Source organism: Daktulosphaira vitifoliae, unplaced genomic scaffold (genome assembly GCF_025091365.1).
Source record: "Daktulosphaira vitifoliae isolate Bord-2020 unplaced genomic scaffold, ASM2509136v1 Scaffold_5, whole genome shotgun sequence".
Taxonomy (NCBI): Eukaryota; Metazoa; Arthropoda; class Insecta; order Hemiptera; family Phylloxeridae; genus Daktulosphaira; species Daktulosphaira vitifoliae.
This window is the reverse complement of record NW_026099576.1, coordinates 11315930-11331367: the sequence shown is the minus strand read 5'-3', so window position 1 is coordinate 11331367 and position 15438 is coordinate 11315930. Positions and strand designations below refer to the sequence as shown.

The 15438-nt window shown below is 27.1% G+C and overlaps 2 protein-coding genes across 6 annotated transcripts in view; one reads left to right on the top strand and one right to left on the bottom strand.

The window, feature by feature from the left end:
- LOC126906674 (uncharacterized) overlaps window positions 1-15438 on the top strand; it is a 52258-nt gene that overhangs the window by 28222 nt on the left and 8598 nt on the right. For 4 of the 5 annotated variants that reach the window (XM_050687387.1, XM_050687384.1, XM_050687385.1 and 1 more), the window contains 6 exons: window positions 1040-1153; window positions 2915-3044; window positions 3104-3271; window positions 4231-4424; window positions 9107-9220; window positions 9285-9396. In XM_050687387.1, the coding sequence (XP_050543344.1) occupies window positions 1040-1153; window positions 2915-3044; window positions 3104-3271; window positions 4231-4424; window positions 9107-9220; window positions 9285-9396 (832 nt within the window). The remainder of the gene's footprint in view (window positions 1-1039; window positions 1154-2914; window positions 3045-3103; window positions 3272-4230; window positions 4425-9106; window positions 9221-9284; window positions 9397-15438) is intronic. The other variant, XM_050687386.1, reaches the window with a different exon arrangement.
- Window positions 5712-8230, bottom strand: LOC126906676 (piggyBac transposable element-derived protein 4-like). The gene is made up of 2 exons (XM_050687390.1): window positions 8139-8230; window positions 5712-7879 (listed from the first exon to the last, which is right to left on the bottom strand). Exons 1-2 carry the CDS (start codon window positions 8201-8203, stop codon window positions 6076-6078), a joined length of 1869 nt encoding a protein of 622 aa, XP_050543347.1. The 5' UTR covers window positions 8204-8230; the 3' UTR covers window positions 5712-6075.

Genomic DNA, 15438 nt, shown 5'->3' with positions numbered 1-15438 from the left:
AAAAAAAAAAAAAAAAAAAAAAAAAAAAAAAAAAAAAAAAAAACACATCATAGTAAAATTAATACCTTCTCCGCTTCGCATCGAAGCTAATACTATTTCAAATATTAATTTGCGACAATTTATTTATAGAAATAAATCTTATTAAATTATTAAGTCATAAATTTGAAAAGCAACAAAAGTTAAATATATTTTTTGTTGACATAAAATTATTAAATTATTGACATGATTATGAAAACCGAATAATTGGCATAGCTAGGGGTCAACAAAGGTTATGCCCAACTATTGACATATATTTATTTTCAAAATGAATTAACAGACAAATATAAACTGTTCAAAATATGGATTCATTGAGATTTTTTTGACTATAATACTTTCCTTTTAAGAAATCCTGGTTACACCATTAACTAAATAAAGCCAATTATACATTTAAATCTCTAACTTTAACAGTGACAAATACACTTGCTTATCTTTCAGAAAAAATGAAGAACTATTTAGATTAAATTATATTTTCTGCAATAGTTAAAAAAAATTATAAATTTAGATTTATTTTTTTTTTTTGGATAAATCGGGACTTTTTTTAATAAAAAATTGAAGGGTTGTTTTACAAAAATTAAAAAAAATTGCACATTAACTTTCTTCATGCATTTATAACGTTCAACAGTAAAATGAAAGTTATAAGCACAATTATATATTTAAATAGTTAATCAATTAAAATATTATGTTTAATGAGTTTGTTATACTTTTTTAATATTTTGTACTAATTTTATTTTTTTCTTATAATATATAATTGTTTTTTTATAAAACACTGCTTATTTTTATTGTTCTATACAATATATATAATAGAATATTATATAATTTACATCTGTAATTACCCAATTCTTTAATTTAAATTTAATAAATGTGTTAAAGTTAAATTTGGAAGTGGCCAACTTAAACCAATTTTACAGTATCTATTAAATTAATCTTACTTTTACTAAACATTATATTTATCTATTTATCTATTTCTAAATTTTTATTTTAATTAAAAATTATACTGCAGGTAAAGCCTTCAATATGTTTGATTGGACTTAAAGATATACCAAATGACCATTTAAATGATGGTGTTTATAAATATTTGGAAACTTTATTGTTGCTATGTGAACCATTAAAACTTGTAAGATATAGAAAAAAATTATACATACATAAATATATTTATTAGGATGAGGTGGAGTAAATGTAAACAAATGGTGTAATTGTAAATTAATTTTTTGTGTTAAAATATTTTGCAGATTTTATTTTAGTTAAAAAAATTCTGGTTCTTAGTATGTATAGCTATGATATTAAATGTAAGTTTGAAATAAAAACTTGTGTTTTTATCTAAAAAGTGCATTTACAATTCAATTCTATATAGACTAGTTATAGAAATGAATGTTGAAGAAAGAAGAGGTAGAGGAAGACCAAAAAAGGATGGAGGGATGCTATTGAATGCGATTTGAGGACAGTTGATGTGATGCGTAGATGATGTGGGAGATTGTGTCAAGTGGAAGTTTAGGATAAGGGTGGCCGACCCCAAGTTGTTGTGATTAAGGCGAGGAAGAAGAAAAAGAAGATAGACTAGAATTTGGTTTGGAATTGGCATTATTATTAGTATTTTATAATATATATTTTTAAATTTTAATAACTTCCAAAATACTAGCACAAAAATTATTATTGACCAGTTATTTTATATTTTATAAGGTAGTTAAATATCTATATTGGCATTTAAAAAATAAAGTTGACACTGTCATGATATAAGTTATAATCCAAGAAAGTATTTAATAATTGATGATTCAAGAAATATTTAAAAATAAAAACAAAAAGAATTCTCTGAAATTATTTTTACTTTTTGATTAATTAAATGGTTCATGATAAAAAAATTATTTCATATTAGAAATTTAATCAAAAAATTCTAGAATGGTTGTCTGGTGGTATTCCTGTAGTATTAGTGTCAAAATAAGATGGTTCATTAAAATTATGCATTGATTATTGTTTACTAAGCAAAAAAATTATTAATGATACCTATTTCCTCATATAGAATATCAGCTTAACAAGACACAAGGTCTTTCTTTGTTTACAATTTTAGATTTAATGAATTAATTTTTTCATGTGCTGTTAGATGAGGAAAGTATAAAGTATACAAATTTTGTAACTGCAGATGGTCAATATGAATTCCTAAGAATGTCTTTTGGACTTCATTTGTCACTCCTAATTTTTCAGAGATATATCAATTTTATTTTTCATGAATTAATTCTAAAAATATACTTTTAGTGTATATGGATAAATTAATTATTGTGTCCGATAATTATGATTAAACATATATATTTATTAGAAAACTTAAATTAATATTAGAAGTCACACTTGATTATGATTTAATCATTAAGTGAATTAATGTAATTTTCCTATGAGTACAATTGAGTATTTAGGTCATGCAAGATTTTGTTTATGTTATTGAACACCGTGCAGGGAATCAATTACCCCTTTTAGATGCCCTTAGTCCATATCCAGTTTGTATGGCAATTTAGAATGAATTTTTAGCAAGACTTCAAAAAGCAGAGTGGGCAGATCTAACTAAAACTTAGTTAAACCTAATAGACATGTTGTGCTTTAACTAGGGACTGACAAAGAACCAATCAAAATTATTACTACATGAAATATTGGAAATAAAACAAAACAGTTCTGATGCCTAATCTGAGCTGCACTTAATTTAAAGAGGGGTGAATTCTAGGGTTTTTTATTTATAAAGTTAGTTTTTAAGATAATTTAAATCTATAAAATATAATATTATAAAAAAAATAATACAATTAGTGTATTTATCATATAAAATAAACGCTTATGAAAAGCAAAAAGTCATATCTATTTTAATCCTACATGTATACATTTTATACGTTTTTATTAGGAGTGTGAAGATTTAAAAGAAGTGACACTAACAGTTATTAATGGAGAAGTAAATATCTTGAATCACATTAAAAAACTGCTAACAGACAATATTAATCCTGAAGATATTAAAAGTGCTTCTTCAAATTTAGGTAAGCAGTCTATCTATTGGTTATGTTAATATACTAATAAAAATTAATATCTATTCTAGAAGAAAATGGTACTATAATACCCATCCCAAAAATACCTTTATTAACTAATAATAGTGTTATCACAGTTTATTCATTTGTTAATGCTAGAGATATATATATTAAAGTAGATTACAACAAAGAAGAAATGGATGTGTTTTTGAACAATTTTTCTTCATACTGTTCTTCTAGTATGTATTACATTATAGTTCTTATGTATGTATTAATTTCATAAAAATTGAGTTTTTAAGATTTTGTTTTCTTTATAACAAAAAAATATATATATATATATATATATATGTAGTTGGAACCTAGCATAGTTTTCATCAGTAGTTTAGATTGAAATCTAATGGTATTAAAATTACTATCATAAAGTGCTTCAATATGAATGTGCATTAAATAATTAATTTATCTCGCCAAGCTATTCATGTTACAGAGTTAATTATACTAAATATTATATAATAGCATGCAAGTACTTTAAATAGATTTAAAAAAAATAAAAAAACCCTATTGATCATTTTTAACAAAAAATAGTATAATTTTTACAAAATGTTGGCAGTTGCTTTCTCTATGAAGACAAATTCTGAGAAAAACCTCTTTTTTTTAATACAAAGGTCATTATATATTCGTTAAATTAATATAGATTTCTAGAATAGGTTTTTTTCAAAACATTAAAAATTAAAAAAAAAAATCAGAAATTATTTATAACTTTGACTGTCATTTTTATTTAGAAGTTCCTAAGACATATTTTTTCTATCCTGTAGTATACTAGTAAGTTTTAGTTGTTATTGAAGTGAGCAAAAACTGCCCTTCTTGCACTCAGATTGTAGGTCCTATCGCCAGTAAAGCTTGATATTGTAACAAGGCTGCATATTCATTCAATATATGTTAATATTAATCCTATAGAATCCTCCGAGTATACAAAGTAGCAGACAGAAACAAATCATTAACTTGTCTTGGTAAAATAAAACAAATATCTTTTCTGCATCGCATGAAAACTACAAATCATTCTTTTACAAGATTATCATTTTTTTTTTACAATTTTTTCTACAAAGAATTTTTAATTTTCAGTCATACTGTGCACAATATACACTTGACCTCCTAAGCATCTCATTTAAAAATGGTTGTTTATTATTTACTTTTTTTCTAGTTGGTGCTATCAGTGAAACACCTATAATTGGTGAAGTTTGTGGTATCAGATCATCTATTAATGATTTGTTTTATAGAGGTATTATTAAAGAGCAAATAAGTAATAATCAGTATAAAGTAAAATTTTTTGATCTTGAAAATGAAGATGTTGTAGAACTTAATAGCATTGTTAAAATTCCGGATTATCTTAAGAAAGTAAGTAAATATTATCTAAAATAAACTTCTTTTATCATTAATAACTATATAACAATTTTTTATATGAAATTAAAGAAATTTCATCTTCTTTTAATATCTGTTAGACTTAAAACAATGAAATGTTGTTTATGAATATGCAATTTAATTATTTTCAATGCTGTCATAAGATTACTTTTTTCTGCTTGTAACACTGAGTAAAAGCCTTCTTAAGAGTTAAAATATTTATAATTTACATTTTAATCTTAATACATATATATGTATATATATTATTTTTTTATCATAACCCACTCAATTACTTACAGAATAAAAAAAACCAGCACAGTGGGAGGGGGTCGTGGCACAGTGATGACGTGGTATAGTTGGGTCAGTATAAATGATATCAGACAGTTATTAAAATCAATATAATAACAAACGCTCGATGCAAATCTATAAATAGTCTTTAATTTTAAGAAATTGGTTGATTATTCTAAAAACAAAATTAACTCCCATTTATATTATTATTCCTAATTAGTAGTTGATTTATAAGTATAATTTATAAATAAATATCTATTAAAACAATTTCACGTAGTATGAAATTGATATTTAATAATTTAATATCGTAATTTTTTTCTGAGAATTTATAAAAAATTATAATGTAGTTATTACTTTTATGGCAAACATGTATAAAAATTGAAGAACTTGTCACAGAACTTTTTTGATAATTTGTTGTTAATTATGAATAAATGATCTGCAAAAAATTTTCATCAGAGTAAAAAAGATATTTTTATTATTCAATTTTTTTGTGCTAATTTCAAATCAGCAATTATACGTTTTCCATCACCAATAATTTTTAATATAACTATATAAATACTTACACTTTTATATTATAAAAGTATCAGTATTTCCGGAACACTTTTAAAAGTTAAGTTAATTTTTTGTGAAAAAGTTGTCATTTTGAATCCCCCCCTGTGGGCAAATAAAGGGTCAGATTTATAAATAAAATACACAAAATGATAGGTAAATGTCTCATGTATCTATAAAAAATTTTTTTTATTGATTTGATCATTTTTATAAAAGTTAAAACAGTTTCAAGTAAAAAAAATTTTAAAAATGTCAAAAATTAGAGTTAAATTTGTAAATTTTTTGGAGATTTCTCCCATTTATAGGAAACATAAGAATTTTTTTCAATTTTTTAACACCTTCTCAGCTTTGCATCGAAGCTAACAATTAAAACATCTTTTTTTTGGTTATCGTTAGTTATACATTATTTTTAAATTATTAGCTATGTAATACTTATTAACCCTTATGTGACTGGAAAGGTACCTGGGTACCTTTTCAGTTTTTAAATTTATTTTCCTTCTAAATATTTAGTATGTATGGTTAGTCCTTCTGTGACATCTCTAAATAGCATGTATAGTTAACAAATTTATATTTTGTATTTGAAAAGTATACAATTTATTGTACTTAAAATGGCGTTGTTAATTTTACACCTTATAAGGACGTAGTAGGTACCTGGGTACCTCTATATATTGTATTTAAATATAGGTTTTATTGATACAAAAAGTTAAATTACCATTGATAAATATTTTTACTGGACATCATTAATATAGATACAAATATTAAGAGAACAAAAATGTTATTTTTTACATATTTAGTAAGTATTATAACATATTTAGGTGTTTTGTTGATTGCAAGTTTCGCAAAATGATTTGTTTATTGAGTGTTCATTGCAAATAGGCTTTGAGCAAGTTGAACAAGCTTTTCGAGTTTTCCGTTGCTTATAACCTAATTCTCGACATACTAAGCAACTTCCAACTATTTGAATACGTCCTGAAGCATCACGAGGTGGTTCATTTTTAGGAATAGCAATTATCTGTTGTATTGGCCGTCCGAGAACCATTTCCATTGAATTACGAGTATACCGATTTCCTACTACTTTAGGTATGGAGGTTCGAATTTCTATTGCAGGCATACATAACTGATTTGCAAGCTCTTTCAAAAATTTTCGGCGTCGATCAGTTGTGTTAAACCTTTGATTGTGTTCCATATATATAATATATGCAGCTAAAGCAGCAATATCAATCATGTTGAAAAAAAATGCAAGTGGCCAACGATTAGTTCTTCGCTTTACTGTGTATTCTGTTAACATTTTATCCATTGTATCTACTCCTCCTTTTGTCTGATTATAATATTTTATAATTTCTGGTTTAGCGGTAGCAGCTTGCATTATGTCGGCTGTCATATGCATTGTAGATAAAAGAATAACCGATTTATTTATTTTTGGAACATAAGAACAAAGAGTTATATCTTTTTTAAATACAAAATTTGTAGAATGTAAAGCTCTGGCTTTTGATGGAAGCATTTTGGGAGGCAAGAATCTTTTATTTTTTCTGACAGTACCAACCAATGTCATATTCCAAGAGTTTAATGTAGTAGCCAATTGCATACTTGTAAAAAAATTGTCTGTAGTCACATTTCGTCCAGAACCTTTATACATCGCAACTAAGTCTAGAACTGTACGTTCACCAATATTTACTTGACGTTTACCATCTTGTGGTTTGCCTGTGTAAATTTTACCATGCAAAGGGTAAGCATTTGCTGCATCGCAAGCCCAAAAAACCTTTATTCCATATTTTGCAGGTTTAGATGGAATGTACTGTGTAAATTTTGTGTGTCCTCTGTAAGGAAATAATTGTTCGTCTACTGTTATATTTTCTGTAGGTTTATAATTTTTATGTAAGTTTTGATTGAGCATTGTCCAAATATCACGAATCGGTGCAGCTTTGTCTGTTGTAATACGTATATTACGAGTGTTTACATTATCAAAACGAATAAACCTTAGCAACATTTTGAATCGATCTCGAGACATTGCAGCTCGAATGAGAGGTAACGAGTCTAATTTCCACATTTCTGATACATGTTCTTTATTAGATCTATGTACACCAGATACGAGAAGAATTCCCAAGAATGCATCAAATTCTTCTTCGGTAAATGGTATAAATTTTTTTGTTAGTGGTCGACTAGAAACTGGAAATTTTTCTATTAGTTCTCTATTGTAGTCTTCTGTAACTTGTTGACCTTTTCTTTTGGTTTCTCTCAAAATTATGTCACATATTTCTTTTGACATGATAGATTTAAATATCTCTTTTGCTGTAAATAATGCAGTAGAATTTAATGGTCCAGGTTTTTGACGCAAAATGTTACGAGAAATTGTTTGAGCCTGAGGATATGGTGTATCATACCACTGAGTACCATCTTTACCGACTCTAGGCTCGATATGTATGGATTCATCTTCGCTGCTTTCATCTGAATCAAAGTCTTCACCATACTCAATAACTGGCTCTATTTCTACATCTGATTCTTCAAATTCAATAGCTGCTGGTTCGGGAAAATACTCATCTTCATCAGATACATGATATAGTTCACCTTCAGAATCTGATTCCCCCAATACATTTCTTATTTCATCAGATGGTAATCTTGAAAAAATATAAAACATAATAAAAACTAATAATAGTTAGGTAGGTATATAATATATATATTATCTTGTATACTTATTTGTATGACATCATTATTACATGAAAATTATATTATTTTATTTATATTTCAAATTTAATTATCATATATCTAAATTATAAAATCATATTTTAGAAAAGAACTATATCATTAAAATATTTTATAGTTTCTAAAACGACTCTTTGCACATTACATATGTTTCAAAATGTTGTTTATACTTACCTAGATCTCCTTAGTCTTTCATTACGACGTTGGTTATTAGCCTGACCATCAGCCATATTTAGCATTTATGAATATTATATAATAAATAAAATCAAAATTCAAACAATAATACACACTTTTGAATTAATGTTAATACTGTGTTCACGTCAATGTCAAAAACTAAAATGACGGACATATAAACCGTAACTATATTTTTAAAATGTTCGATATTAATAAAATTATGTCTACTGATAATTCGAATTACATATAATAAGATATAAAAGCGATAAACTGACGACAATGAAATAATTTACCGGAAAAGCACAGATAACTATATTGTAGGTACCCGGGTACCTACACCGTCATAAGAAGTTGTTTTTTTTTTCAGTCACATAAAGGTTAAGATCATCCCTTATACCTTGTAAGGGTGATAACTTTACTTTTTCAAATAGGAACAAATATTTTGAATTTTTAATATAACTATTTGTTTATTAGATATACACATTTAAAGTTTCAAATTTTGAGTTAATATACATGTATAATACATAAGGGATTACAAATACAGATAGCCAATTGTTTTTATGACATTGCTATCATAGTTATGGAGTGTTTATTGTCAATTATGACTATTGATAGATATGCTTTCTGTATTGCCAGTTTGTGTATTTATAAACGTTCAATAGTAATGTGCCTTACAAAATAGGTGTTCCTATTTGAAAAACAAAGATTATACCTTTACAAGACATAAGGGATGAATTTAAAAGGTATTACATAGTTAATAGTTCAAGAATAATGTATAACTAAAGATAACTAAAAAAAAAAAAATGTTTAAATTAATTATTTTTCTGTAAGTAATTGAGTGGGTTATGATAAAAAAATTACTCTGTATATATATATTTCATGCTACTTATTTTTAAGTAAAAGATTTTATGTGTTATATAAATATGTTTAATTATTTTTATTATTTTGTCATAAATTTACTCCAATAGATACCACAAAGTGTCTACGTAGTCAGTTTGAAAGGAGTAGATGTTGAATTATTTAATGGTCAGGTTATATCTTACATAAATTGGCTTTGTGAAAAAAATATACCATTAATAATTGTATGTATTAAATATCATAATTTGTAAATCTTATGTCATTTAAAATTAAATTATGAACTTTTAGGAATTGGAAGAAAGCAGACCTAATTATGAATATTCTGTAACATTAAAAACTGTTGATACAAATCAAAACATAAATGTTCACTTAACAAAACTTATGTCAGAAAAAGAAAGAGGTTTGTAGTTTAAAAAAATTTTTTGATCATTTTATTGTTGACAATGATCTTAGTTTATAATCTTTGTTTTTTATTTTTCTTTATTGTTCTTCATTTTTCTTCAAGAACAACAGTTACATAACTATATTTAAACTCTTGAGTAGTCTGAAAGCTATTAGTAACTATCACAAGTGATCAATCCTTCATTATTCAAAATATAGTTTGAAAAAACACTCTTTTAAAGCACATCGAACTAAAAAGTTCAAAATATTTTTAAAATAAGCTTAAAACAATAATGAACGAAAAAATACTAATATTATTGTGATAAAAGTGTCGGGCGCTCAATATACAAATAATATGGCACAAAGCATCCACGATTTATCATAATAATACTTGTATTTTTCGTTCATTATTGTTTTAAGCTTATTTTAAAAATTATTTTCAACTTTTTAGTTCGATGTGCTTTTTAAAAGCATGTTTTTTTAAACTATTTATTTTTCACTTTTTAGTTTCATGTTATGATAGTAGTTACTATCAATATCATGGTTGTAACGGGTAACGGGAATTCAGGGTTTGATTCCGGGGAGGGAGTCTGAGAAACGGCTACCACATCCTAGGAAAGCAGCAGGCGCGTAAATTACCCACTCTCGGTACATGGAGGTAGTGACGAAAAATGACGATACGGGAATCATCCTTTGTAATCGGAATGAATACACTCTATATCTCTTAATGAGAATAAAGCGTGTCAATATATATTTTTAATAGTATTTAGAATATACAGGGTGTTCAGTAAGTCAGGAAACGGGTATCTATTGTTCTCATTGTTTGTAACAATGAGAACAATAGAAAACCGTTTCTTGACTTACTGAACACCCTGTATATATATACATGTAAAGCGACATAAGTACATAAACGTATCATGCACTAGGTATAGCCTAGTTTTGTGGGCTGGGGGAATGTTATACCTAAGGTATGAACGGTGGTAGCGGCGGTAAGAATATATAAATATATATACGTAAGGCGCGCATTACATGCGGGTGGTATTGGTCAGTCAAAATAAAAATTTGTTTATATATATATATATATATATAATTGATGTCACGCACGCGTGTATGGGTACGAAAACCAAAAATATAGTTATCTTCTTTTTCTTCTTCTTGGGTTTATTGGACCTTTAAGACCATACCGTCTCACAACCAAGCTTCCAGCCTTCTCTGTCCACTGCCAAATCCCTCCAATTGGACACACCTCCCATCTGCTCAACATCATTTTTTACAACATCTTCCCAGCGCATTCTTGGTCTTCCCAAAGGTCTTTTACCTACAGGAATTTATTCAATCACTGCATGTAGAAGTGGATTTTGGTTCCTCCAAGCATGGCCGGCCCATTGTAGTCTTCTTCCTCTGATAATCTTCAATATATTCGGACCACTATATAGTGTTTCTAGTTCTATATTCTTTCTTCGTCTCCACTCCCCAGTTATTTTGTCCTTGACTGGGCCATATATTTTCCGTAATACTTTTCTTTCAAAGGTAATAAATCTCTGTTCGTCCATTTTTCTAAGTGGCCATATTTCTGATCCATATAATATAACAGGTCATATCAGGGACGTATATAATTGTTCTTTCATTCTTCGCGATATTACTCTTGAATGTAGTATCTTAGTGAGTCCAAAGTAACATTTATTCCCAGCTTGAATTCTCGCTGCTACCTCGTTTGCTATATTATTTTTTTCAGTCAAAATAGTACCGAGGTATTTGAACTGTTGTACTCTTTTAAATTCGTAGTGATCTATTTTTATGGACTGACAAAATGGTAGCTCTCGTCTACTCAAGATCATATACTCCGTTTTTTGTTCGTTTACGTATAGTCCTACTTTTGATGTTGCTTTATACAATCTACTAAATAATATCTTCAATCTATCTTCAGATTCTTCCATCAACACTATATCATCCGCATAAGCAAGTATACCTATCACCGTGTCTTGTAGTCTAATACCTTCATGAGGTTCAATTTTCATTTCCCTAATTACCCTCTCTAAAACCATGTTGAACAGAATCGGCGATAACGAATCGCCTTGTCTTAGTCCTGAATTCACTCTAACCGGGTCAGTTATTGAATTTCCCACTTGAACCCTTACCAAGGTCTCCATTACACTGATCGATATTAGATTGACCAGTTTTTGTGGGAAATTAAATTCTTTCATAATATTCAGTAGACTGTCTCTATGAATACTATCATATGCTTTTTTAAAGTCCACGAAAAGTGTATGTATTTCTTTATCAAACTCCCATTTTTTTTTGAAACAATTGCCTAATTATGAACATCTGGTCTGTCGTAGATCTACCAGCTCTAAACCCTTCTTGATAGTTTCCTATTATTTGTTCTACTTTTTCTTTAATTCTGTCTAAGACACAATTCGAGAATATTTTATACGCTACGTTAAGCCAGGATATTCCCCGTAATTGTTGCAATCCTGTCTATCACCTTTTTTATGAATTGGGCACACCACCGCCACCTTCCAATCCTCTGGAAGTTTTTCTGTTGTCCACATCTTTGACTGCCAGATCCATGGTATTGCATCTTTTTCTCCATATTTTAAGAGTTTGGTACGAAAACCAAAAATAAAATTATACAGGAAAATATTGTTGTTGGCGAGCGGGGTGGGGTGAATGCGTTGCGACAGTCTAGTCTTAAGACCATAGACGACGGGATACGCGACATAATAACAAGTGGCGCGTGTAGTTACAAACTTACAACAAACGACAAACAACATACAAATGAAACTAATATAAGCGTGTTAAAAAGGGGTAGTTATTACTGTATTCCAATAGTACTTTTTGTAGTATAATTAACTAGTTATTAGTTTTTATAGTATAATTTTCAGTCAATATTTTTGAAATATAAATTATAGTTGTATGTTATTTAGTTACGAGTTTAAGAGTTTACTATAGTTAAACTCATAAATAATGAAAAACGACTAACTATGGTTTAATGAGATACCTATACCGTGCTACACTAATTCACTATAATAAGAATGATTGTTTAATTAAGTGCTTCATCATATATTATCATTTTAAGTATCTCAAGTTTATCAAAATTAAGAAAAAAAATTATGCTTAATCCTTAATTTTATTACAATAAATTATATATATTCATAATTTTTTAATTTTATGTAACTTATTTACACATATCAAAGTTAATTTATGCTTGTACATTTCATTATATTTCTAGAAAATGTAAAGTGATTTTAATTAATCTTTATTGTCTAATACTAAATCTTAACTAAAGATACTAGTTAATAAAGAACTAGTTCTTTGAGATTAGTATTAAATTTCTGTATTGCCAATTGGTGTATTTATAAACTCACAACAATAATGTATCTTACTACCATTGGTAATAAATGCTGCGTAGCTGCGAATATCTACATCATAAAAAATGAATTAGCTACCTGTATTTGTAGACCTACATGTTTTATTACATGTATATTAATTCAAAAATTTGAAACTTCAAAATTTTATATCTAATAAACGAATTAAGTTATATTAAAAATTAAATTGCCATTTACTATTAAATTAAAAGCTCAAAAATGTTATTTTTTAAGTGTCATTTGTGCACTTATATATCTATTCCAGTAGTAAATTGTAATTAACCGTATAATACGCTCTAAATAGGTCTACAAAAACATACCCCGTTATTTTTTTATTCTCATAGCCATCCTCAATGTTCTGACATAAATTTAGTACCTGCCCTGTACAAGTTTTATTTGGCCTAAAATCAGTTTGTTCGGCGATAAGTTTGCTTTCAATTTGTTCTTTTATACGGCTCATAATCATTCTTTTATATAGTTTAAATTTATGGCAAAGTAAAGATATAGTTCTGAAGCTTTTAGAGTCATTGTAATCTTTGCCTGGTTTGGGCAGAACGACTACCTTTGTCTTTCTCCATGTTTTTGGTATTCTGACAAGAGTTTAAGAAATTTAACAGCCATTGTTTTGTTTTTGTGCCGAATTGTTTTATTTGTTCTATCATGATTTCATCCGACATTGGTACTTGGCCTTTTTCACCTCTTTAATTCATTTAATATAGGTTTAAAGAACGCAGTTACTTTAAAACATTTTCAAAAATTAAGTTAAAAAAAATAATTTTCAGATGTGTGCTTGGTCTTTTTCAAACCCTTCCTGTACATAGATTTTTATTGGATTGTCTTAAAAAAAATATCTAAAGAAAGAACATTTTAGTATGTAGTATTAAGGTGGTCCTTATTTTACGAATAATCCATTTTTTTCTTTAGTATAAAAAAATAATATTCTGAAAATTTAAGATCATTTGGAAAAATTTAAATCGAGGCTCACAGCATTTTAAGATTTTGAACTCGAATTTTCGTAGAATATTCTATAAAACAGAATACAGGGTGATTTTTTATGACATCGTTATTAGCAGGTACACAGAATTGTTATTATCTACAGGGTTTCCTGACTTACTGAACATCCTGTATAATAGTAAGGTACATTGTTGTGAGTTTATAAATACACTAACTGACAATACAAAAAGTATATCTACTGATAGTCATAATTGATAATAAACAATCCGTGACTGTGATAGCAATGTCATAAAAAACCAATTAGCTACCTGTATTTGTAATCCCTTGTGTATTATACTTGTATATTAACTTAAAAATTTATAACTTTAAATGTGTATATCTAATAAACAAATAAAGTTACATTAAAAAAACCCAGCACAGTGGGGTCGTGGCATAGTTGGGTCCAGTATAGATGATATCTGACAGTAATTAAAATCACTATCATAAAAAACGCTTCGATGCAAATCTGTAGATAGTGTTTAATTTATAAAAAAAAAATTTGTTAAAATAGCATATTTTTGAATACGGTAGCCATTTGCGCATAGAATATAGGTCGTCGGGACAAATTTTTTTTTATTCTATAGTACACAAAATAAGCTTTAATTTGATATATGTTTGAAGGACGCAGTATTTCCGGAACATTTTCAAAAATTAAGTTGAAAAAGTTATTTTTTGTAAAAAAGTTACTATTTTAAATCCTCCCAGTGAGCAGAATAAGTGTTAGATTTTCAAAAAAAATTATATCAAATGAAAGAGAAATATCTAAGGTTTCAATACAAAAAAATATTATTTTTATTTGTTAATTTTTAAAAAAGTTATGGCAGTTTTAATTACAAAAAACATCCCGATAAATAGTAATTTTTATCGCAAACATTACATTTTTTTTTAATTTTCGACAGCCATTTGCATATAGAAGATAAGATGTCGGGACAAATTTTTTTTTTTCATTTGATAGTATATAACATAACCTTTGATTTGATATATGTTTAAAGGACGCAGTATTTCCGGAACATTTTCAAAAGTTCAGTTGAAAAAGATCTATGTTTTTTACAATATTTTAAGTTTTGAACGCCCCCTATATAAGGGGAAATTGTCCAATTTTAATAAAAAGTATGTCAAATGAAAGATGTACTTATAATGTATTTAGAAAAAAAAATTTGTGCTGATATATACATTTTTCAAAAAGTTATAGCATTTTTAAGTTGAAAATTTAAAATTGAAAATCGAAAATTTTAACAAAAAATAGTGTTTTTTTAACTACGGCAGCAGTTTAAATGTAGAAGATAAAGTGACGGGACAAATTTTTTTTTCCATTTTATAATACATAAAATAAGCTTTAATTTGATATATGTTTGAAGGACGCAGTATTTCTGGAACATTTTAAAAAATTAAGTTGAAAAAGTTAGTTTTTGTAAAAAAGTTGCTATTTTAAATCTCCCCCAATGAGCAGGTTAAGTGTTAGATTTTCAAAAAAATTATATCAAATGAAAGGGAAATATCTAAGGTTTAAGTATAAAAAAATATTATTTTTATTTGTTCATTTTTAAAAAAGTTATGGCAGTTTTAATTACAAAAAACATCCCGATAAATGGTGATTTTTCAAAAATTTATGAAAGTTTTAAGAAAAAAAAGTGAAAAAATTTCGAAAATTAGCGATTTTTAAATTTGTTATTTTTTTGCATATTTCCCCCATTTGCGGG